The following is a 25,000-nucleotide window of genomic DNA, read 5'->3' as shown; positions in this document are numbered from 1 at the left end:
AGCAAGACCAAACTTGTAAGGGAAAAATAAATGGGAATTTTAGGGGAAAAATATACATCCTGCTTGACCTCAAATACAATGAAAAACAAACTAAAAAAACATTCTGATTTTCACTGTTTTGGCTTTGTTATCACCATTAGGTATTTAAAATGATCAATCATTTTATATCAAACAAAAATCACCTGAGGAAATTCCAGAAAACTGGTTTTAAATGATGTAGATCCAAGTGAAAAACACATTATTAGGGTGTTTTCACACCTGAAGACTTGCTTTGATTGGAAACAAAAATTGCAACATTCGTAACATTTTCTGCTGGAGTGAAAATGTTTCACACTGCACTGTGCGAAACATTTTGATTCAAACTTTTGAAAAACCTGTTAAACCCCTCGCCTGTGGTAGTGCTGCATCAAGAACCACTGAAGGATCAATAAGAAAATCTCTGGTCTGTTTGGTGTTCACATATGCATTTGAACTGCACCAGAATTCACAAAAGACCTTGGCTTTTAGGCAGACCAGAGTCTGCTTTTTTGGTCCAAATCAGAGTGTGATTGTGCATTCACTCCTCCCCAAATGAACCAGACTTTCTAGGGAAACAGGCAAAAATTCAACTAAAGCGGCACAAACAGGGCTGGAGTGAATCCAGAGTTGGGTAGTAACTGTTTATATTAACTCACATGAATTTACTTTTTGAGTGAAGAAATACTTTTAGGAGTGTTTTTATCAATCAATCAATCAAATTTTATTTGTATAGCACATTTCAGCTACAAGGCATTTCAAAGTGCTTTACATCATAAACACAAAACACAAAAGCATGCAACATAGAATAAAATACCAAGGTTTTTTTTTTTTTTCTTCCCTCTCTTTTCCCTTTCTTCCCCCTTCCCTTTGACACGGAATTTAAGCGCCTGTTACCGCCGGACTCCGCCGTCCGTTTAACCACGGGTATTTGCCGGGCCCCATTGCCCACAATAGGAAAAAATAAAAATAAAAAATTACATACATATCCACAAAATCAAATTCATACATATTACATTACATTTACTACTCCTACTTCAGTATAAAATTTCTGTATACTCTGCCCACTATGAGTAACTTCAGCAAATGAAGAACAAACTTGTTTCAATCCAAAAATTCACAGAACACCTGCAGTTTTTGTTAGATTTTCAAATGTTTTATAATGAAAATTATCTTTTGTCTGATTGTGTTATTTTGTAATTAAATCATATAAATTAATTATTTTCACTTTGGTCCTTAAAATACTAAAATCTCTTTATGACTATATTTTTAGGTCACACGTGAATAAATTATTCAGGACACAAATCATTAAAAATTATGGTGGTGCATATATTAATATTTCAGCCATGGTCATAGTGGTCATCATCAGCTAAGAGAAGATGCATTTCCATTACAAGTGCATACAAATTTTTGTCTATATTCTGCTAAAAAACACAGTTTCACAATTCCAGTGTTTCCATAAGAAGTTAATTTAAAAGAAATTAATTGAAATAAGTCATTAAAAATCAGGGTAGCAATAGATGTAAATAATTGCATGAGATATGGTCATAATTCAGTCTCAGAGGAGACGTCGACATTTTATTCAGCAATTGGAGTGACAAGCTCCTTATACTTGTATATGTGGAATTTTGTGGGAAAATCTGATTTGACGGAAGAGCTATGGATTAACCAATCAAGTGTATTTGTATAGCACATTTCAGTAATATCATAAAAACACAGAAATAAATGCAGCAGATGCAGAGCTTTTACAGAACTACAATACCTGAGAGGTCTGTAAGGTTGATACAACACAAGCAGACATTTATTGTATTGTGGTGCTATACTGTTCAGTGAGACATAACCAAACAACAGTATCTTTAAGGCTATTCTCTGAGCCATAGGGAGCCAGTGTAAAGACTTTAGAACTGGGGTGGTGCTCTATCTTCCTGGTTTTAGTCAGAAAGCCAGCAGCAGCGTTCTGGATCAGCTGCAGCTGGAGGATTAGTTGTTTTAGGCAGACCTGCGAAGACACTGTTGCAGTAATCAATGCATCTAAAGATGAATGCATGGATGAGTTTCTCTAAATCTTATTGAGACATTAGACCTCTAATTCTGGAAATATTCTTCAGGTTGGCTTTGTAACTGTCTTTATGTGGCTCTGATGGTTCAGGTCAGAGTCCATCAGTGTACCTAAATTTTGGCCTTGGTTGCTAGTTTCCAACTGTAATAACTCAAGCTGTGTGACTCTAGATTGTTCTTTCAGGTCCAAAGATAATAACTTCAGTTTTGTTTCTGTTCAGCTGGAGAACATTTTGGCAGATCCACACATTGATTTCTTCTAGGCATCTGTTTAGTGTTTGGATGGGTTCAGAGTCACCTGGTGACATCGTAATGTAGAGCTGTGTATCATCCGTGCAATTAAGGTAGCTATTATTATTAATATTATTATTATTATTATTATTATTATTATTACTTGAGCTAAAGGGAGGGGTCCTAGGATTGGGACATGTGACTTATGTTTGCTTCCTTGAGAAGTTATCTTTTCTCTGAAAAAAGGAAATCCTATTCTTCATGTAAGATTTGAACTAGTTGAGTACTTGATAGGAAGCCCAACCCAAAACTCCTCTCGTTTCAGTAATCTGTCATGGTTTTGTTGGGGTCCAATGTACCTGTACTGCCTGTACCTCTGCACACTCATTGAAATCATATTTTTCTCACTTCAGCCTGGGTCCTTTGCCTCTATCCTCATGACCAACAAACACATTTTATGACACTTGTGTTAGGAACGAGGGCAGTGAGCCAAAGCAAACCAGCAAGACCACACCTGAATGACTTAAAAATATGCTAATTTTGTAATATCCTAGTTAAAGTTCAGACTTGACTCTGATTGAGATATTACTATGTGACCATGAAAAAATTAATTCATGCTCTGAAGCCCTTCAATGAACCTGAGTTGCAGCAGTTTTGCAAGAGTGCAAAAATTGAGATCCACATAGCTTGTTTAGCCTCTTTTTCAAAAATATATAAACTAAAAATATGTATTTATTTTAGTTACTTTTCAATTTCAGAAAAAACACTTTATTGATCCCAAAAAGAAAACAAATAGTGCTGTAACTCATTAAATCAAACTTCTTGAAAATTCTTCTATTTGAAGAAGCTGCCAACTGGACACTTTGTTTAACTTTTTTTTTTCTCTTAGGTTGAAGTAGTTTGAAGATCTGAAACATTCCACAGCACTCTACATATAAATTCACACACATTTTGCCAGGACGGAACTATTTGCACATGATCACTTGAGATCCCTTCATTAGGACAGTGTGCAAACAAAACTTCTAGGAGGCAGGGAGGGAGCAGGTGCTGGTGGAGAGACACCTGAGATAAACGTTTCTTTTTCTGTTTAGTGAACCCTCACCCAAACTAAAAAGAAAACCCCTCCATCTGTAATTACTCTCCATGTGGTTTTGTTTGTTTTGGATTATCTCCAAAGTTTTCTTTTTGCTTGGATGACACTCTGCTGGAGATTTTAAAAGGTTTAAACGGACAAAGAACTGAGTCATTTATCAGTTCCATGAAACAAAGGCATTCACTTCTCTCATGCAGCCATTGTTTTGAAAAAAAGTTCCACATTTTTCTACTGCTTGTTCCTGATTTTTCTGGGGCTGGCTGGCATCCTCAGCCTCTGGGCTTTCTGTGTCTGAGAAAAATAGCTTGAGGCATATTTTCGAACAGAAGCCAACCGCCAAAGTGACTGCACACAAAACACCAAAAGGTTTCTGATTTTTATGACAAACCAAGGTTTTGCATGTTAAATACAGCAACAAATGTGCAAATATTTCACCAGAGGAGACCCTAAAAGAGGAAAAGATAAAAAAGACAAAAAGCATGTACTCACAGATCATCTATGAAGAAAATGTCTTAATGGCTCAAAATAACAACATGACCTTACAGTTCAGGAAATTTAATGTTAACTCCTAATGTTTTGTAAACAGTGATTTGTGGAGAAAGTCCAGCAGTTTCAAATCAAACGTAGCAGCTTTCCTGACTCACATCTGTGTATTGTTATTTAGGTTCAGCTCTGTTCAGGGTGAAATTTCCTTACCTTTCTGGTCATCTGGAGCCTCCGACTGCTCCACTGGGTCTGAGCTCATCTTAATATCTGTAATGATAAATATAGCTGATTTTCCTACAGGATTGTAACTTTACCAGGACAATGAAGCACTCAGGCCACCCAGGAAAATGATCTTGAGCTTATTCTAATGCGCCCTCCCCTCCAAACTACTGCACAAACCCCACTTGTAACATTCATATAAGGAGAGTGACTTACCTTAGGATGGAAAGTTTTAGAGTTGCTCTCACGTCTTTCTGTCTTTCTCGGTTTATTCAAGAGGAAAAGGGTGTTGGGGTAAAGAGTTTTGGAAATCCACAGCTGCTCATCAGCATTTTCCTAAGTGGAGAAGCGTTCATCTCTGCTGTGCAGCCTGCGCCGCCTGATAAGCTGATTTGCATGTGTCTCTGTGCGTCCTATCCTGCTTCAGACCGTTTGCATAAAACAACAATAGGGTTACTGCGAATATACAGCACACATGAGTGTGCATCCATACAAAAAAGGGCTGAGTGGAGTCATCCTCAGGGTACTTTGGATAATAAGGTGATGTTTGTATTATTCCTGCCAACTGAGATAGGTCAGCGATGGCGTGGAGCAGCTCATCCCTATAAATTTGTCAGCGCTGATTTCCATGCATCCTTTTTTCCAAATGAAAAGGTTTGACACTTCAGACATTGAAAATGTAAAAATGGCAACAGAATGCAATGTTTTATGTAAGTTAAAAAAAGTCACAATTTATATAGAGTTTAATAAAAAGTTATAAATATGTCCAAATCTTACAACAAAAAAAAAAAAAAAAAAAAAAAAAAAACACACACACACACATGCATATATTTGTATATATAAAATGCCAGGGGAAACCTGCTATAAATTATTATTATTATTATTATTATTATTATTATTATTATTATTATTATTATTATTATATACATTTTGTTGCTTTGTACTTGTGACAGTGCAATGACAATAAATTTTTATTCTATTCTATTCTATTCTATTCTATACTTTCTTTTGTCTGACATTCAGATCATTCTCCAACTGGATGACTTACAGAAAAAAGACAAAGGGTGTATTCATGATTGATAGGTTCAAGTCTTTTTTATCTTGTCTGATGATTTTTCCATTTGGAAATGTGGATTTAATAAAAAAAAGTTTTGTACCTGCTTTTTAAAAAAAAAAAAAATATTAATCCTTAGATTTAATTTATATGAGAATGCTGTTTGTAGTGCGTGTGTAGTATGTATTTTTTCTTATGTTGTAAATTTGTCCTTGGTGCAGAGTCTCTTTGTTTTGTCTTTTTACCTTTGAGTGAATCTATAGTTCCATTTGGCCTGCTGGTACACCTGAATTTCCCCCTCTAAGGGACAACAAATAATATATTTATATTTTATTCTGTTATGGGTGTTCTTATTTTCAAAAGGTATCTTTAATCTGACAAATGAGTCATAAGAACACATTATTTTTTAATGATTGTAAGCGCTTTAGGCCTGATCGACAAAGGCTGTAATGATCCACTGTAACAACAGGGGGCGGTAATGGAACGTCGAGGAGTGGTGTCTATCGTGAAAATCTACAGAAGAAGGTGATCGCTAGGGGACAGTGCAAACAGCTACATCTTTAGTTTGGCCCAGAATGTGGCCTTTTCAATAAAACGCTGTATTACGACGTTCTTATAAACCTACCCGAGCTTTTTTTAAGACTTAAATTGTTGAACGTGTTCTTTGCAAACTGATGGCGATGTTGTAATATGATGCAGCCATTTGTGACGGTTTGTTGATCAGGTGAAGCGGACGGAGCCGAGGAGGAGTCTCCGAAGAGGTGAGACAGCCTCTCGCTAAACTAAAGGCTGCTACATCATGGCCGAACTGCTCTCTGGGGAGGAAAAAAAGCTCTCCTGGTTTTCAGTCAGTCTGAGTTCAGTTATCGGATTTATGTTTAGTAATATGTAAGCGGTTCAGATCAGCGACAGCTCTGTTATTTTTTCTTTTTTCTTTTGACATGTTAATGCCTTCTGAGACTGGGCCCATTCCCAGCTGTCCGTTTAAAACAACTGCTTGTCTCAAAGTAAAACTACTGTAGACTTAATATTTTGTCACCTGCGCCGTATTTTAAAATTATAATAATAATCATTTTAATAATGACGATAACAATAATAATAATAATGGATAAAAACCTCGGAGTCTTGAATGCTGCTTTCTTTCCTAAGTATTGGGATAACAGCAATTGATGTAGTTAGTTCTTCAACAGTGTTACTATTTGAAGTAGTTTGAATTGTTTTACTTTTCTTAAGTCTTGTGAGGGATTTGCTGTTGCACACGAAGAGCTTGAGGCCATCATGTGGGTCACATTGCCACTGATCCACCGTCAGTTGACATTTCGGGGTCAAACGTTGAGAATGTTGTTAAAGTTGAGTTCAGAGTGTAGGCTACATGGACTACATTGGCAGAGCTTCTAGCCCTTTTGTCCTGGGGTCTTTTCTCCAACATGGTTGTTTTCAGGTACTTCAGTTTCTTCCTATAGTCCAGAAACATGACTCTTAGGTTGATTACTATAAAAAGTTGCCTTAGGTGTGAATGTGTTTTAACTGTGTTTCTGAATAAAATTGACAAAAAACCCCAGAGAGGGATTAGAAGATGTGTTAATTGATAGAAGAGTGTGACTCATTTAAGGAGTTTAAGGGCTGAAACAATTAAGTGTGATTAACTGATTACTGAAATAATTGTCAACTAATTTAGTAATCAATTAATCACTAACTGGGTTATACAGAATCAAAACGGCCATTTTCTGGAAGAACAACACGGTCAGAGCAGTAAGTAAGCCAAATTTGTGCTAAAATATATACAATTTGCATTTAAAAAAAAATAACTTTTTCTTCACCTTTTTCAAATTCTTCTTAAAAAAAATATATTGATCTTGGTTTCTGTAATCATTCATAAAAATCCATTATTATCTTATCTGCAGGTGCTGCATGTTTGCTTTATTTCAAACAACTTTTTTAAGTTATTGAACCTGACTACTTCAAACTGGCTGAAATGGATGAACAAAGTGTTGAGGTGAGTACACACAGACTACAGTAGTACTTATTTAACCCATACAACCTGGGCAGGAAGTTTGGCTCATGTCTCAGTGATGTTTGTTCAGCCATGTGGGGAGTTTGATGTTGAACTGTCTTCTTGTGCTTTTTTCAGAGCATTGCTGAGGTGTTTCGATGCTTCATCTGCATGGAGAAACTGAGGGATGCACGCCTCTGCCCCCACTGCTCCAAACTCTGCTGCTTCAGCTGCATTCGGGTGGGTGTGGTCAACAAACCGGAACTGGCCTGTTTTCTCTGCTAAGCACAGTTCTTTAATCTTTGCTTTGAAGAGCAATGTTTCTTATAGACTAGAGAAGAACATGGATGAGGTCTGAGAAAATTATTTACAGGTTTCCTCCACAGTCTAGAGAAGTCTACACAAAACAAGATTTTCATAAGAATAAATATAGGACTAAAAAATAAAGTGTTGAAAGATATTTGAATTTTTATCCTCTTTCCCTTTGATGTTATCTTAAACATCCATTCATCCAACCATCCATCCAGTTCTTGCAGTTCAGGTTGTCTAAAGCCTTATATTAAATATTCTACAACAGTGGTTTTGTTAAATCAGATTTTGTCAGATTGTTTTTGTGCTTGTAGGGATCTCAGGCTAACCTTTTTATGTTCCTGTAAATCCTGTGTTGTATCCTTGTGTTGGCTATATTTGAGCTGGAATCTCTTGTTTGACAGCGATGGCTGACTGAGCAGAGAGCCCAATGTCCACATTGTCGGTGAGAACATTTACACCTTCTTATATTAACACAGATCTTCACTTTCAGCTGTATTTGTCTGAACCAAGTACTGCATTTCCAGCTTTAGATACTGGCTTGGTATTTTTATTAAAAGAAATTTTAAGGTGTAAAAAAATCTTACCTTGTGTTTAAAGCTTTGAAGGCAGCAACCTGACTAATTTACACAAGGTTAATGTTATATTTTGTCAGACGTGTCAGTTGTGAATCAGTTAGAATTTTACGTGCTTATTGTTCAAAAGAGCTCCTCTGCAGCTGAGGGAACTGGTGAACTGTCGCTGGGCCGAGGAGGTCACTCAGCAGCTGGACACCCTGCAGCTCTGCAGTCTCACCAAACATGAAGACAATGACAAAGACAAGTGAGTGTCTCCTAAAACCTGTTCACTTTTTCTTGTTTTATTATTTAATCCTGTGACAGTTTTTAAAGTGGACTTATTATGAAAGATTCACTTTTTGGATGTTTTTATACTTCAATTTGATGTTTTTAGAAGCAGCCCAAAAAACACACAGATGTTTTTTTTTCTACTTATTTTTGACAATAAGTTAAAGATTTTTGGTGTCATGAAAATGAGTCGTTTCAGAAACCTCCCAAATGTTAAGTCACATTCGACTATAATGATTGCTGTGTGCTGGAAAAGAGAAATGTTTTGTTGTTGACTTGCCATCAAGAAATCACTTGCTGTATTTGGGTTGGTTGTGCAGGAGGTTTTACTTTTCAGAGATTAAAGTTATAGAATTTGAAAATGAGTTGGGGCAGGGGCGTGGCAGCAGCAGCAGCAGCAGCTTTTTAGATGTTAAAAAGTCATTCTTAGAGGAGCTCAAAATATGCAGAACTGACCAGATGAAAGTTTCATTATCTGAGAATGATTTTGTGCAAAAAAGTAATGTGCATAGCCGAACATGTTTTAAGCTTTAATACTGAATATTAAAAAGTTTTAAGCTTCAATATATTAGAGAACAGTTGGTCAACTCTACCAATTTTTTGAAAACGGAACACAATTATCAAAAACAAAACAATTGTTTCTCTCTTCACCATCACTGAGCAGATGTGAAAACCACCATGAGAAGTTGAGTGTTTTCTGCTGGACCTGTAAAAAATGCATCTGCCACCAATGTGCCCTCTGGGGAGGAATGGTAATGTTTAGAGCTTTTGTTTTTATGTTTTTTATGTTACAGACTGAATCCTAAGTTATAAATAAATCAGAAGAATCGCATGCACAGATATTGCAGCATTACTCTGTCAACTTTCTCTAAAATCAATTTTATCTAAAAAAAAAAATAGTAAAGTAATGGAAATAAATACCAAACAGAAACCACAAGTATAAAAATAGTCAGATAATTATTCCAGTTACATTTTGAATTAATCAGTAAATATTTCTAGAGGTTGGCGGAATGATAGATCTCTTTGTTATCTGCAGCACGGCGGCCACACCTTCAAGCCTTTGGTGGAGATTTATGAACAGCACGTCACCAAGGTGAAGGAGGAAGTGGGAAAACTGCGGCGTCGCCTCATGGAGCTCATTAGTTTGGTGCAGGAAGTGGTGAGGACTCTTTACTTCTTCATCTTGGAGTAGGTGTTTACATTGTTTTTTCCTGGACAAGGGTTTGGGTTTTATATATATATATATAAAAAAAAAAATTCCCTTCTCACCCACCGCGGGTGGTTCTTATCCTCTGAGCTCGGGTCCTCTACCAGAGGCCTGGGAGCTTGAGGGTCCTTCAGTATCTTGGCTGTGCCAAGGACTGCTGCACATTTCTGGACTGAGATGTCTGATGTTGTTCCTGGGATCTGTTGTAGCCACTGCTCCAGTTTGGGGGTTACTGCCCCGATGACCACAGGCACCACTGTGGTCTTCACCTTCCAGGCCCTCTCCAGTTCCTCCCTGAGGCCCTGGTATTTCTCCAGTTTCTCGTGCTCCTTTTTCCTGATGTTGCAATCACTTGGTATTGCTACATCTACCACAACGGCTTTCCTCTGATGTTTATCCACTACGACAATGTCTGGTTGGTTCGCCATTACCATTCTGTCTGTCTGGATCTGGAAGTCCCACAGGATCTTAGCTCTGGCGTTCTCCACCACCTTTGGGGTGTTTCCCACTTTGATCTCGGGGTTTCCAGTCCATATTCTGCACAGATGTTTCTGTACACTATGCCTGCCACTTGGTTAAGTCGCTCCATGTACGCTTTCCCTGCCAGTATCTTGCACCCTTCTGTTATGTGCTGGACTGTCTCAGGGGCCTCCTTGCACAACCTACACCTTGGGTCTTGTCTGGTGTGGTAGATCTGGGCCTCTATTGCTCTGGTGTTTAGGGCCTGTTCCTGGGCGGCCAGGATGAGGGCCTCTGTGCTGTTCTTGAGTCCAGCTTTTTCCAGCCATTGGTAGGATTTACTGATATCAGCCACTTGGGTTATTTGCTGGTGGTACATCCCATGTAGGGGCTTGTCCTCCCATGATGGTATCTCTGGCACCTCAACCTCCGTTCCCTGTTGTCTGAGACATTCACTGAGCACATTGTCTGTTGAGGCTTTGTCCCTGATGTATTTATGGATCTTAGTTGTTTCGTCCTGGACAGTGGTTCTCACACTCACTAGTCCTCTGCCTCCGTCCTTGCGGCTCGTGTACAGTCTCAGGGTGCTGGATTTGGGATGGAACCCTCCATGCATGGTTAGTAGCTTTCTAGTCTTAATATCTGTGGCTTTTATCTCCTCCTTTGGCCAGCTAATTATTCCAGCAGGGTATCTGATTACTGGCAGGGCATAGCTGTTTATCGTACGGATTTTGTTCTTGCCATTGAGCTGGCTTCTCAGGACTTGCCTTATTCGTTGGAGGTATTTAGCTGTGGCTCCTTTCCTTGTGGCCTCATCGAGGTTGCCATTTGCTTGTACTTGTAACTGTCCTCTATGTCTGCTATTGTTCCTTGTGGGAGTGAGACTCCTTCTGTGCGAATCACCTTCCCCCTCTTTGTGATCAGCCGACCACACTTCTCTAGTCCGAATGACATCCCAATGTCCGTGCTGTAGATCCTGGTGGTGTGGATCAGTGAGTCGATGTCTCGCTCACTCTTGGCATACAGCTTGATGTCATCCATGTAGAGTAGGTGACTGATGTTGGCCCCATTTTTGAGTCGGTATCCGTAGCCAGTCTTGTTGATAATTTGGCTGAGGGGGTTCAGGCCTATGCAGAACAGTAGCGGGGACAGAACATCTCCTTGGTATATGCCACATTTGATGGACACTTGTGCAAGTGGTTTGCAGTTGGCTTCAAGGGTGGTTTTCCACAGCTTCATCGAGTTCGCAATGAAGGCTCTCAGAATCCTGTTGATGTTATACATCTGTAGGCATTCAATGATCCAAGTATGCGGCATTGAGTCATAGGCTTTCTTGTAATCAATCCAAGCCATACACAGGTTGAGAGAGATGAAAATGTGGATATATATATATATATATATATATATATATATATATATATATATAATCCAAAAAATATCTTCTTCACCTTGAGTTTGTCACTTTGGTAATGACAGTTATTTTGAAGAATAACTTGCAGTTTTATTAATTAGAGAATGCTAAGGTTCCATGAAACGGGGTGCGTATACAGTGGAGCAATAGACAAGAAAAGGCATAAAATATGTCATTTTTGTCCTGATCTGGTATTAAAAACAATATATCCAATATATCATGTTTAATTTGTGAGTTAAATGAGTGCAAGTAGAGAATTTCAGAAAGCACATGAAATTAGCAACAATTAATAACCCATTGATGTTGAAAAATTAAGGGGAACTTTTTCTCCCATATTTCGAGAGCACACATTTTGACACACATTTCTGAAAGCAGGATTTCATGTGCTTACAATTTCAGTTTTAAAGCAGGACATCTTGCTTATAGATACATACGTTTTCTGTTAAACGTATGTTTGTACTATAAAGTACATCTTTCATTTAGCTTCACCAATTCTGATCATTTTTTTTCTTCAAAATTGCTGAATTTTCACAGTTTTCCATTCAAATGCTCAGAGGCTCAGCCAGTGAGGCAGCAGTGAGTTGAGCCTCACCTGGGATTGATCAACCTCTCACTAACTGCACTGACTGCCATTTGATGAGTCAGCAATAAAATGACTAAAAAACATTTAATGTATGAAGTGATTTTCCATAATTTAGCTTATATAATGTATATAATGTACAGTGTTTGTTGTCACCAACTGTGTGTGTAATGTGTTTTGTGTGCTGATGAGTGATCAGAAATGTCAGAGAACAGATTCGAGGTGAGGCAGGCAGTTTTCTTGTCTCACGGCAGGGGGCGCTCATGATCTCAGACATTGTGACTCCACAACTGCAGAGTAAGAGACAGTAACAGAGAGTTAGTTATACAGTAAAGTCAAGTGCAGCAATATATTTCTAGTTTTCTTTTCGTACCATAGCTGGTTCTGTGTATCCATTTTCTTTGGTTTGGTGAACAAACTCCTGACTACGATCAGTCTGCTTTTGGTAGTGCACTGCTGGTGCTGGATATTAAGTGTAACACGGAGAAGAAAGCTCCGGTTGCTGCTTCTCCAGTGGGAAGTGCAGATTGCTGCAATTGAGTAGCCACACAGCCACTAGTAGAAAACAAACACCCAGTATAACACTTTCATTCTATTGATTGAGAGGTTGCCCTGTGACGGTGCTCTTTTGCTCCAAGGACTAGCAGAAAATGATTGGAAGGGAGCACAGAGGTTTGCAAGCACAGATTAGATCCAAGCAAAGATAGGTTTAGAGCGCGAGACAAAGGGTTTGACAGAGCACAGTGAATATTTGAAAGAAAGCAGAAGTTTTGACCACAAGCATTACAAGTTTTGAGAAAAAGCATATGAAGTCCTGCTTTCAAACTAAAAATGTAAGAACAAGTATTAAAAGTTTTGAGAACAAAAGGCATGAAGACCTACTTTCAGACTGAAAATGTGCGCTCTCAAATTATGCCAGAAATGTTATCCTTTAAAAGATGGTATCAAAAAGTCTGAAAACCTCCTTTTACATTTTTTATGGAAGGTCAGATCACTATTTCAACTCCTGACGTCTTTCATTATAAAAAAGTTGCAGAGATCGTTAACTTCAGCCAGCTGCAGTTGTGGTCATTGGTCTACCACTAATTTACAATGACAACCCAGCAGCACATAATGTGTTTTAAGTTTTATTCAGCATGTTTTACCACAAGTGTCCTCTAGGAGGCACATGCTGATTCATGTTTTCTTGCCCAGGAGAGAAACGTGGAGGCTGTGAGGGGAGCGAAGGACGAGAGGGTGAGGGAGATCCGAAATGCGGTGGAAATGATGATCGCTCGTCTGGACAACCAGCTGAAGAACAAACTCATTACTCTCATGGGTAGGTCACCGAAAATTGACTGGAAGCAGCTGCAAATTGGAAAAATGCTCTTTTGCAGTTACACTTGCTGATGGAGGCTTGAAGAGTTTTTCTCTGAGTTTTACACACTTTGAAAGTCCTGAGATGATCACTTTTGGATAAAAATTGTAAGGTGTCTTCAAGGTTTTATGACTTGTGAATAATCTTTCTCAAATGGTGTGTTGAAGATTGCATTTAGGTTGTCTCAATGGAAACACCCAGCTCCTTCTTTTTATTTTGGCCTGATCTTTGCTAAATATGGGGAAATTTGTTGCATTTCTAAATGATGTCCTAACGTGTAAAATCCTAGGATTGAACCATTGATTCTTACAACAGTCACCTTGAAACCCTTTTGTTTTACTTTTCCCATCTGAAAAGATCTTGTTGTCATTGCACTAAAATGTGGCATGAGGTGTTTTGTTTTTCTTCTCCACACAAAAAAATTTCAATTTGGTGCTGAAAACAGCAGAGTGGCCGTTAGATACAATTAATACTCATTTGAAATATTTATCAGGAGCAAGTGGATGCCTGCTCTTAGCAGCACCCACACACAAAATCTACAGTTCTCCATTCAGCAAACTGCAAATAGAAATGGCTTATCCTCCCCAACAGGCCAGAAGACGTCTTTGACCCAGGAGACGGAGCTGCTGGAATCTCTGCTACAGGAGGTCGAGCATCAGGTCTGTTGTTCACAGATCAATTGCTTCAGTATCCAATCCAGAAACCACTCTTGACATGTCATGTGATTACATTGTTCTGTCACAATCACCCTTGTTTAAGCTTATTTTAGTTTATTTAGCCTAGTTTAGGGCTACACATTATGTCTAAGTGGCACTGGCGCTTTTTTAAAAAACATACCTTTATTGATTTTAACAAGAGCATGAGAACATGTATACTCACTGACAAATACAAAAAATTTTGACCCAGACAAGACAAAACCAAAAGGACATGGGAGAATAAGAATCACAAATTTAGATGTAAACTGTCTTAGAGAAAAAACACAATAAAAACATGCTTTATCTGCATGTTAATTTGTCAGTAATGTGCCATTAAAATGGCACATTATTGATGTATTAAAATGAAATAAATACACTTAATGACATTGTATTAGTGATGAGGCGATACATTCAGCAAGTACTTTTAATTTTTAAGTATTTTTAACAGCCAGTATTTTTTCATTTTTATTCAAGTAAAAATGTTAATGTGTAAATGTACTTTTACTAGAGTAAATTTTTTGTCTATTTACTTGTACTTTTACTTACTTGCATTGTTTGTGTACTTTCTCCTCAACTGATTATGGCGTATGTTAACACAGTCAAACCATGATTTAGATCTGTAAAAACATGAACTGTTGATAAGATCAAACAGATTCTTGACAGAACTATGACAACTGCTACATACTATTTAGATTTGAGTATATTTTATATTTGAGTGGTTTCACAGCAAGACCTTTGTGTTTGCTTGTGTTGGTGTTGCGTAGCTTCACTCTTGCAGTAAGAGTGAACTGATCTCTAAGAGCCCAGAGATCCTGCTCATGTTCCAGCAGGTCCACCGTAAACCCATGCAGTCGTTCGTCACCACGCCGGTCCCACCAGACTTCACTAGGTAACCGAAGTGGAAACAATATATAACGCTTTGAGTAAATATCATGGCTTATAACAACTGTTGAATGTACTCACCTGAATGTATGTTTTTAGTGAGCTGGTTCCTGCTTATGATTCCAGCACTTTTGTACTCATCAACTTCAGGTAAATATTTGATTTAGGCTGCAAAGAAGGAAGCTTAAATATTGTGCTTACTGAAACATTTTGTCTATTTTTTTGTTGTAGTTTTTAGTTTCTAATAGAAACATGTAAAATTCTGTAAAAACTGTGTTTCAGTGCAGACACGTTTACTGATGGACTAAATGGCTGTGTAGAGTTTGGATGAAGCACGAGCCCTGCCTAAATTATTCAAGCTAATAAATAAATAACCAGTACTATGCAGATATGACAAAGTTATAGTTAAAGTTTAAAGAGTAATGCAAATTTCCCTTAGTTGAGCAACAAATTCTGAGTGTCACATCCAGCAGTTGCACTAGACATTTTTTTGTTGTCATTTTGATTGACAGTATTAAAAAAAAATCAGTCATGTAATGTTTCTACTCGTCAAATTAGAATCATATTAACATTAGGCTACTCAGCTGCATTTTTATGCAGCTTAATTAATATTTACCGAGTTGAACTGTGAATCTAGATCCCGTCACACATAAGGCAGATAAACGCATCTAATTTTTTCTCCATAGTGACACAAACCACTGACTGTGGCCCCAATAAATTATAATAAATTAAATTAAACTACTCCACTTAACTTACCACCACTTCACCTGCTGGGTTCTGAATGCAGAGTGCCTCTCAGATTCCTCCTGGTCCACATCTGCAGAGAAATCTGCACTAATTCAGCAGTCAGTTGGATCTGTCTGATCCAAACCGATCATTTGAACTCTGCAAGTATTTTACCCTGTGTGTGGTCTGGGTGTGCACTTTTACGAGGATTTTTTTTTTTTTTTGCGTGGTTTCGCTTCACCGAAATGGACTAATGTTTTTTTTTTTTTGCCAAAAATGCCACAAACAATTATTTGTCGATATGTAATAGTTTCCTCCATTTAAATAATAATGAATCCACTTTTTTCAGTCTCCTTGTGTTTCTGAAATAAATTATTAATTTTAATATAACAATAAAAAAATGGTGGTTCACTGCAAAAACACAAAATAGTACCAAGTATTTTTGGTCTACTTTCTAGTGTAGATATCTTTTTTTTTTTTTTTTCAAGACTAACTTAAGTAACTTTTTAGCAATATATAGGAGATTTTTTAAGCAAATAATTTCTTAATATTGATGAAAAAGTTTTAAGTGAAATAATTTGCCAGTGGAGCTAAAAGTTTTTCCATCAATATTAAGGAATTACTGACTTCAAACAAACTTTTTTGCGGAAATTACTTGGAAGTAAGGTCTGTATTATTTCAAGTGTACTAAGATATTTGCACTACAAACAGATTTTGTGTTTTTGTTGTTTCGAAGTAAAAAGTCTCACTTTGTTCATGTTGCTGTAGGTTTAAACGTGGGTTTGATCTGTTTGTAGCACTCTGAGGCAGCGGGCCGACCCGGTTTACAGTCCTCCTCTGCAGATATCTGGCCTTTGCTGGAGGCTTAAAGTCTACCCAGTAAGTCTGAAGCTCTTTTATTTGCTGAAGCTGTTTTTCAAAGTTTTTTATGGGTAATTTAGAAAAGAAATGTCCATCATTCTGTTTAAAGTTGGTAGCTACTGTTTAATATTCTCAGGATGGTAACGGCGTCGTCCGTGGAAACTATCTGTCTGTGTTCCTTGAGCTGTCTGCTGGACTTCCTGAAACCTCAAAGTAGGAATTATTTCTTTCCTCCTACAAATGTGGTCTATATATATATGTGTGTGTGTGTGTGTGTGTGTGTGTGTGTGTGTGTGTGTGTGTGTGTGTCTGTGTGTGTGTGTGTGTGTGTGTGTGTGTGTGTGTGTGTGCGTGCGTGCGTGCGTGCCAAAAACGGGGTCAAAATCAGACCTTCAATCCAAAAAGCTCTACAAGTGTACCAAATGTCATGTCTCTACGATGATGTAAGTTAATTGCAAGAAGACAACAGGCCTTCGCAGCGCCTAGCTGCTCGGGCCTAATAATAAGAAACAATACAAAAACAATAGGCTTTCGCAGCGCCTAGCTGCTCCGGGCTAATAATAAGAAACAATACAAAAACAATAGGCCTTCGCAGCGCTTAGCTGCTCGGGCCTAATAATAAGAAACAATACAAAAACAATAGGCCTTCGCAGTGCCTAGCTGCTCGGGCCTAATAATAAGACACAATACAAAAAATAGGCCTTCGCAGAGCTTAGCTGCTCGGGCCTAATAATAAGACACAATACAAAAACAATAGGCCTTCGCAGTGCCTAGCTGCTCGGGGCTAATAATAAGAAACAATACAAAAACAATAGGCCTTCGCAGTGCCTAGCTGCTCGGGCCTAATAATAAGACACAATACAAAAACAATAGGCCTTCGCAGAGCTTAGCTGCTCGGGCCTAATAATAAGACACAATACAAAAACAATAGGCCTTCGCAGTGCCTAGCTGCTCGGGGCTAATAATAAGAAACAATACAAAAACAATAGGCCTTTGCAGTGCCTAGCTGCTCGGGGCTAATAATAAGAAACAATACAAAAACAACAATAGGTCTTCGCAGCGCTTAGCTGCTCGGGCCTAATAATAAGAAACAATACAAAAACAATAGGTCTTCGCAGCGCTTAGCTGCTCGGGCCTAATAATAAGAAACAATACAAAAACAATAGGCCTTCGCAGCGCTTAGCTGCTCGGGCCTAATAATAAGACACAATACAAAAACAATAGGCCTTCGCAGTGCCTAGCTGCTCGGGCCTAATAAGAAACAATACAAAAACAATAGGTCTTCGCAGCGCTTAGCTGCTTGGGCCTAATAATAAGAAACAATACAAAAACAATAGGCCTTCGCAGCGCCTAGCTGCTCGGGCCTAATAATAAGAAACAATACAAACAATAGGCCTTCGCAGCGCCTAGCTGCTCGGGGCTAATAATAAGAAACAATACAAAAACAATAGGCCTTCGCAGAGCTTAGCTGCTCGGGCCTAATAATAAGACACAATACAAAAACAATAGGCCTTCGCAGTGCCTAGCTGCTCGGGGCTAATAATAAGAAACAACAAAAACAATAGGCCTTCGCAGTGCCTAGCTGCTCGGGCTAATAATAAGACACAATACAAAAACAATAGGCCTTCGCAGAGCTTAGCTGCTCGGGCCTAATAATACACAATACAAACAATAGGCCTTCGCAGTGCCTAGCTGCTCGGGGCTAATAATAAGAAACAATACAAAAACAATAGGCCTTTGCAGTGCCTAGCTGCTCGGGGATAATAATAAGAAACAATACAAAAACAATAGGCCTTCGCAGCGCTTAGCTGCTCGGGCCTAATAAGAAACAATACAAAAACAATAGGTCTTCGCAGCGCTTAGCTGCTTGGGCCTAATAATAAGAAACAATACAAAAACAATAGGCCTTCGCAGCGCCTAGCTGCTCCGGCCTAATAATAAGAAACAATACAAAAACAATAGGCCTTCGCAGCGCCTAGCTGCTCCGGCCTAATAATAAGAAACAATACAAAAAACAATAGGCCTTTGCAGAGCTTAGCTGCTCCGGCCTAATAATAAGAAACAATACAAAAACAATAGGTCTTCGCAGCGCTTAGCTGCTCGGGCCTAATAATAAGAAACAATACAAAAACAATAGGTCTTCGCAGCGCCTAGCTGCTCGGGCCTAATAATAAGAAACAATACAAAAACAATAGGTCTTCGCAGCGCTTAGCTGCTCGGCCTAATAATAAGACACAATACAAAAACAATAGGTTCGCAGCGCCTAGCTGCTCGGGCCTAATAATAAGAAACAATACAAAAACAATAGGCCTTCGCAGAGCTTAGCTTCTCGGGCCTAATAATAAGAAACAATACAAAAACAATAGGTCTTCGCAGCGCCTAGCTGCTCGGGGCTAATAATAAGAAACAATACAAAAACAATAGGCCTTCGCAGCGCCTAGCTGCTCCGGCCTAATAATAAGAAACAATACAAAAACAATAGGCCTTCGCAGCGCCTAGCTGCTCCGGCCTAATAATAAGAAACGATACAAAAACAATAGGTCTTCGCAGCGCTTAGCTGCTCGGGCCTAATAATAAGACACAATACAAAAACAATAGGCTTTCGCAGCGCTTAGCTGCTCTGGCCTAATAATAAGAAACAATACAAAAACAATAGGCCTTCGCAGCGCCCAGCTGCTCCGGCCTAATAATAAGAAACAATACAAAAACAATAGGTCTTCGCAGCGCTTAGCTGCTCGGGCCTAATAATAAGAAACAATACAAAAACAATAGGCCTTCGCAGAGCTTAGCTGCTCGGGCCTAATAATAAGAAACAATACAAAAACAATAGGTCTTCGCAGCGCCTAGCTGCTCGGGCCTAATAATAAGAAACAATACAAAAACAATAGGCCTTCGCAGAGCTTAGCTGCTCGGGCCTAATAATAAGAAACAATACAAAAACAATAGGTCTTCGCAGCGCTTAGCTGCTCGGGCCTAATAATAAGAAACAATACAAAAACAATAGGCCTTCGCAGCGCCTAGCTGCTCGGGCCTAATAATAAGAAACAATACAAAAACAATAGGCTTTCGCAGCGCTTAGCTGCTCGGGCCTAATAATAAGAAACAATACAAAAACAATAGGTCTTCGCAGCGCCTAGCTGCTCGGGGCTAATAATAAGAAACAATACAAAAACAATAGGCCTTCGCAGAGCTTAGCTTCTCGGGCCTAATAATAAGAAACAATACAAAAACAATAGGCCTTCGCAGCGCCTAGCTGCTCGGGGCTAATAATAAGAAACAATACAAAAACAATAGGTCTTCGCAGCGCTTAGCTGCTCGGGCCTAATAATAAGAAACAATACAAAAACAATAGGTCTTCGCAGCGCTTAGCTGCTCGGGGCTAAATAATAAGAAACAATACAAAATCAATAGGCCTTCGCAGAGCTTAGCTGCTCCGGCCTAATAATAAGAAAACAATACAAAAACAATAGGCCTTCGCAGAGCTTAGCTGCTCCGGCCTAAATAATAAGACACAATACAAAAACAATAGGTCTTCACAGCGCTTAGCTGCTCGGCAAATAATAAGAAACAATACAAAAAACAATAGGTCTTCGCAGCGCCTAGCTGCTCGGGCCTAATAATAAGAAACAATACAAAAACAATAGGTCTTCGCAGCGCTTAGCTGCTCGGGGCTAATAATAAGAAACAATACAAAAACAATAGGTCTTCGCAGCGCTTAGCTGCTCCGGCCTAATAATAAGAAACAATACAAAAACAATAGGCTTTCGCAGCGCCTAGCTGCTCGGGCCTAATAATAAGAAACAATACAAAAACAATAGGCCTTCGCAGCGCCTAGCTGCTCGGGCCTAATAATAAGAAACAATACAAAAACAATAGGTCTTCGCAGCGCCTAGCTGCTCGGGGCTAATAATAAGAAACAATACAAAAACAATAGGCCTTCGCAGAGCTTAGCTTCTCGGGCCTAATAATAAAAAACAATACAAAAACAATAGGCCTTCGCAGCGCCTAGCTGCTCGGGGCTAATAATAAGAAACAATACAAAAACAATAGGTCTTCGCAGCGCTTAGCTGCTCGGGCCTAATAATAAGAAACAATACAAAAACAATAGGTCTTCGCAGCGCTTAGCTGCTCGGGCCTAATAATAAGAAACAATACAAAAACAATAGGTCTTCGCAGCGCTTAGCTGCTCCGGCCTAATAATAAGAAACAATACAAAAACAATAGGCCTTCGCAGAGCTTAGCTGCTCCGGCCTAATAATAAGACACAATACAAAAACAATAGGTCTTCACAGCGCTTAGCTGCTCGGGGCTAATAATAAGACACAATACAAAAACAATAGGTCTTCGCAGCGCTTAGCTGCTCGGGGCTAATAATAAGACACAATACAAAAACAATAGGTCTTCGCAGTGCTTAGCTGCTCGGGCCTAATAAAAGCAAAAACAAGCATTGTTTAGACTGCTGAGGGGTCTGAGTTTTGTTATCCTAAAGAATGGCGTGATCTGTGCCGTGGTAAATTTTAGAGATCCAGCTTTGATAGTGCATGAACAGATGTTTTGATTTTCCTTTTTTCTGATGCGAAAGTAAATTTGCAATGTCACATTCTTTGAAAATGCTTCATTTTTTTACATTTGAATTCTCCTTATGTAGAAAGCTCATTATCTTACAAGGCTGCTTCAAAAACATCTCTTCACTTAGTAAATTTCCAAAATACTTTTTCAGTTGAAAAATGGCTGAAAGATTAGATATTTAAGTAAGAAATCTTCTGTGGCCATTTATGTGGATTTTTTAAAAATCATAATTTAGTTAGTTTGATTTAATCATCAATTTAGTTTGTCTTTGGACAGTTGAATTCAGTTAGTTCAGAACCAAAATCTTTAATAAATTTTTATATTTGGAATTGTTTAGATAACTTTGGCAACTTTTTAGACCCTTCCATTAATTTAAAAGATTAAGAACACATGAGGGGGCATGGTGGATGAGTTTTCTATGTCTTATGTTAAAGTGAGGATAGGAGGTTTTGGTAAAGTGATTTTTTTTGGCTGCTTGTTTAACTTTTAAAGCTCGTCTTAAAACCCATTTATTTTACTTGGCCTTCAACTCCAGCAAGATCTAGTTTCACATTGTATGTTTGTTTTAAACTGTGAAAGTTTTTATTTGTTTTTATCTATTTCATGTACAGCACTTTGTATCAGCTGTGGTTGTTTTAAAGTGCTTTATAAATAATAATAGTTGGTAATTGGTATGGTATCAGATTAAGTCAACTTTTGTTTTCATCTAAGTTGTAAGATATTTTTTAGACTATTTTTTTCAAGAAATTGTCTACATATATTTTTTCAAAGTGTGTTCATGAAACAAATCACATATTCCCAACAACAGCCTTGGTTTTGGAGCTCTGAAGAACACAACAAAATATTTAGCTTTCAGGTTGTGGTGTTATAGTAAGCCTGTTAACAACTGGCCACATCACATTCAGTAAATGGAAAATGGACTGAACTTATATAGCGCTTTTCCAGTCATTTTGACCACTCAAAGCACTTTACACTAGAGCCACATTCACCCATTCGCACACCGATACGCGACCGGTAGGCAATTTGGGGTTAAGTGTCTTGCCCAAAGGCACATCGACATATGGCAGGAGGAAGCTGGAATCGAACCTACTACCTTCTGATTGCAAGACGACAACTCTGCCACCCAGCCACAGTCACCACACAGTAGATGAACACTCAATATTTTCTCTTTTAAGGTCTTGCTTACTCCAAAGTTAGCTTATTCTATCTTGACACATATTTACCAAGAAGTGAACAGTGTTCCTTATCTGTTCAGATATGAGTACCGTGTTGAGATGGTGCACCAGGCGTCCAGAGACCCGACCAAGAACATCATCCGAGAGTTTGCTTCAGACTTTGAGATTGGTGAATGTTGGGGCTATAACCGCTTCTTCAGACTGGACCTGCTGGCCAGCGAGGGCTACTTGAACATGCAGACTGACACACTGGTCCTTCGGTGAGTTCAAACATGACTATACTTGTGATTATATTAAAAATGTGCAAAACCTTTTTTGATATCTTATTGCTTCTGTACACAAATTGGCATATATATCATGCAAAAAGTTTTTCCACTGCATTTTTGCGAAAAACATAAATTTTGATATGGCTAAAAACTGCCTCATCCTATATCAAAAACGTTTTATTGAAAATTTTGATTTCGAAATTGACGTGTTTCCATTAAGCAAATTTATTTTTATAATTCCAATTTGTGCAACACAGGTATTGTTGCCTCATTTTCTACTATCATAATGTGATCTAAAAAAACAATTCCAGTGGGTTTTAAAAAATAAACATCAGTATAAGTATATACAATTGCTTATTTTCGATGTGCAGCTACCAGGTTCGGTCACCTACATTTTTCCAGAAGTGCAGAGATCAGTACTGGTACATCAGCCAGTTGGAGTCGGCTCAGAGTGGCTACATACAACAGATCAACAACCTCAAAGAGGTACGTCAGTAACTAAATATTTTGGTTACTTAGCCTCATATAGCTGACCACAGGATGTCCACGCATCAGAAAAAATGTGAAGTTTTTGTATCTAAAAATAAGCGCTTAAAATAAAAAAAAGATTGATTGAAATGGTTTTTGATTTTAGTGAATGTGACCACTTACTGCTGAACATTCAGCAGTAAGCGGAATGACCATTTTCAGTTCTTTATAACCCATAACATGTTTAGAAAATCTGCTGTGCATAATCATTTGGAACAGTGAATTTTTTACTTTTTATATTTGAAAAGAAATACTGTTCTCATTGGTAGGTTTGTTCAGTAACATTTGATTCAGGCTCTAGTAGTTCATGACTTGAAAATTATACTATCATTTGCATCAACCATTTAGGAAAATTTGAGGAAATATTACTTGCATAATAATTTGGAACATGGTGTATTTTTGCATCTATCGTTGGTATTACTGTTAGTTGACTGAAGAACGTTTGGCTTTACCAATGACGAGCTAACGTTGCCATTCTGCTACATGCATTCTTGAAAAAAAAAGCGTAATAAATTACGCGTTTGTTTTTTTTTATATATTTCTGTCATTATACAGGTCTTAAAGTCTTAAATGTGAGTTGGTTATACCTGCAAAACCCTTTATAACCTGTTCAATCCATCAGAGGCTGGCCATTGAGTTGTTTCGCCGCCAGACATCACGTAGCTCCTCACCCCCCGACCTCAGACTGACTCCAGGGACCACGACGTCTGAGAGAGATCCTGGCTCAGTGAAGAGTGATGACGACGCACAGACCACTCTGAGCAATTCTAAGAAAGGAGAAGAGGAGGAGAGAACGCAGCATGATGACTCAAATGTAAGAATTGAGTTGAATTGAAAAGTAAGATTATTTGAATTTTCATAGTAGAAAATTCAAATATGTTTGAATTTTTATAAATATGTTTTATAAAAAACGTGTAATAAGGAGGAGAAAAAAATAAATGCATAAGAGGTGATTTCTAACCTGAACCCAGCTGTAATAGTCATCCAATCACTCTCTTCCTTGATTCACATTTTCATTTTTTTTCCTATTTTCCCTTTGTCTTCCTTTCTTTCTCTCTTCTTTTTTTCCATGCTTCCTTCTTTCCCTGCTTCTTACATTTTGTTTCCTAATTTTTGTCCTTTTCCTTCCTTCCCTCTTTTATTTTCCTTCTTTCCATCCAACCTTCCTTCCTCACTTCTTTGTTTCCTGCTTTCCTTACTACTTTAATTTCCCCCTCCTTCCCTTTATCTTCTTGCTTTCCTTCTTGTTTCCCTCTTCTTTCTTTCCTTCCCTTATTTCTGCTTGCCTTCCTTCATTCCTTTCTTGCTTTCTTCCTTCACTATTCTTCCTCACATATTTTCTTCCCTTCTTTTTTCTCCCTTCCTTCCTCACTATCTTTTTTCCCTTCCTTTCCTTTCTTTGTTTCTTCTTTTTTCCCATTTTCTCTTAATCTTGTCTTTTTTCTGACCTTGCTTATTTCATTACTTCCTTTCTTTGTCCTTTTCTCCTGTCCTTCCACCCTTTTTTCTGTTCTTTCCTTCTTTCATTCCTGTCTTCTTTCCATGCTTCTGTTGAATTATGTTTTATAAATTCACAGCTCGGTTTGTATTTCCGCATTAGCAATCGAACAACAAGAACAGATTTCTGGAGATTTGAGTTTGGAAAGTTCGGACTTTCCAAATCAAAAGCTGTTGTTACTTTAGAGACAAGTCTGCTTCTCTCTTGCCTGTCAGAAGGAATGCAGGTTCTGTAGATTTGACCTCCTTGTTGTTGTTCAGGAACTGTCTGACGGAGACCTGGAGGTTGATTGTCTCACTGAGGAGGAGGTGAACCCGCTGGATGGCAGCAGCACCTCAGGAAGCTCCACAGCCACCAGCAATACCGAGGAGAATGACATAGACGAGGAGACCATGTGAGTGGAACCTCTCTCTTAGTCTGCCACCTTTTTAAAACATTCAGAAAGAACCTTTTGGGACAGAAACAACAAGTCATGCAAATGGA

At 38.3% G+C, this 25,000-nt stretch overlaps 2 protein-coding genes across 2 annotated transcripts in view; one reads left to right on the top strand and one right to left on the bottom strand.

Moving 5' to 3' along the window:
- The window catches only part of pou2f3 (POU class 2 homeobox 3), a 27,374-nt gene extending 22,912 nt beyond the window's left edge, over positions 1–4,462 (bottom strand). Inside the window, exons 1-2 of the mRNA XM_055023462.1 lie at positions 4,319–4,462; positions 4,094–4,150 (exon numbers count right to left, since the gene is read on the bottom strand). Coding sequence (XP_054879437.1) covers positions 4,094–4,142 — 49 coding nt within the window. The 5' untranslated portion in view covers positions 4,143–4,150; positions 4,319–4,462. The remainder of the gene's footprint in view (positions 1–4,093; positions 4,151–4,318) is intronic.
- Positions 4,463–5,697: 1,235 nt separating this feature from the next.
- trim37 (tripartite motif containing 37) overlaps positions 5,698–25,000 on the top strand; it is a 37,249-nt gene continuing 17,946 nt past the window's right edge. Inside the window, exons 1-17 of the mRNA XM_055023459.1 lie at positions 5,698–5,917; positions 7,061–7,152; positions 7,288–7,389; positions 7,863–7,903; positions 8,164–8,280; positions 8,968–9,055; positions 9,340–9,462; positions 13,155–13,278; positions 13,909–13,976; positions 14,777–14,901; positions 14,994–15,044; positions 16,418–16,499; positions 16,618–16,694; positions 22,306–22,485; positions 22,863–22,977; positions 23,642–23,833; positions 24,778–24,911. Of these exons, the coding sequence (XP_054879434.1) occupies positions 7,132–7,152; positions 7,288–7,389; positions 7,863–7,903; positions 8,164–8,280; positions 8,968–9,055; positions 9,340–9,462; positions 13,155–13,278; positions 13,909–13,976; positions 14,777–14,901; positions 14,994–15,044; positions 16,418–16,499; positions 16,618–16,694; positions 22,306–22,485; positions 22,863–22,977; positions 23,642–23,833; positions 24,778–24,911 (1,640 nt within the window). The 5' untranslated portion in view covers positions 5,698–5,917; positions 7,061–7,131. The remainder of the gene's footprint in view (positions 5,918–7,060; positions 7,153–7,287; positions 7,390–7,862; positions 7,904–8,163; positions 8,281–8,967; positions 9,056–9,339; positions 9,463–13,154; positions 13,279–13,908; positions 13,977–14,776; positions 14,902–14,993; positions 15,045–16,417; positions 16,500–16,617; positions 16,695–22,305; positions 22,486–22,862; positions 22,978–23,641; positions 23,834–24,777; positions 24,912–25,000) is intronic.

This window comes from Poeciliopsis prolifica, unplaced genomic scaffold, assembly GCF_027474105.1.
Source record: "Poeciliopsis prolifica strain line A6 unplaced genomic scaffold, Auburn_PproV2 SCAFFOLD101, whole genome shotgun sequence".
NCBI classification, from domain to species: domain Eukaryota; kingdom Metazoa; phylum Chordata; class Actinopteri; order Cyprinodontiformes; family Poeciliidae; genus Poeciliopsis; species Poeciliopsis prolifica.
The sequence above is the reverse complement of the archived record's forward strand: the minus strand, read 5'-3'. Positions and strand labels throughout refer to the sequence as shown.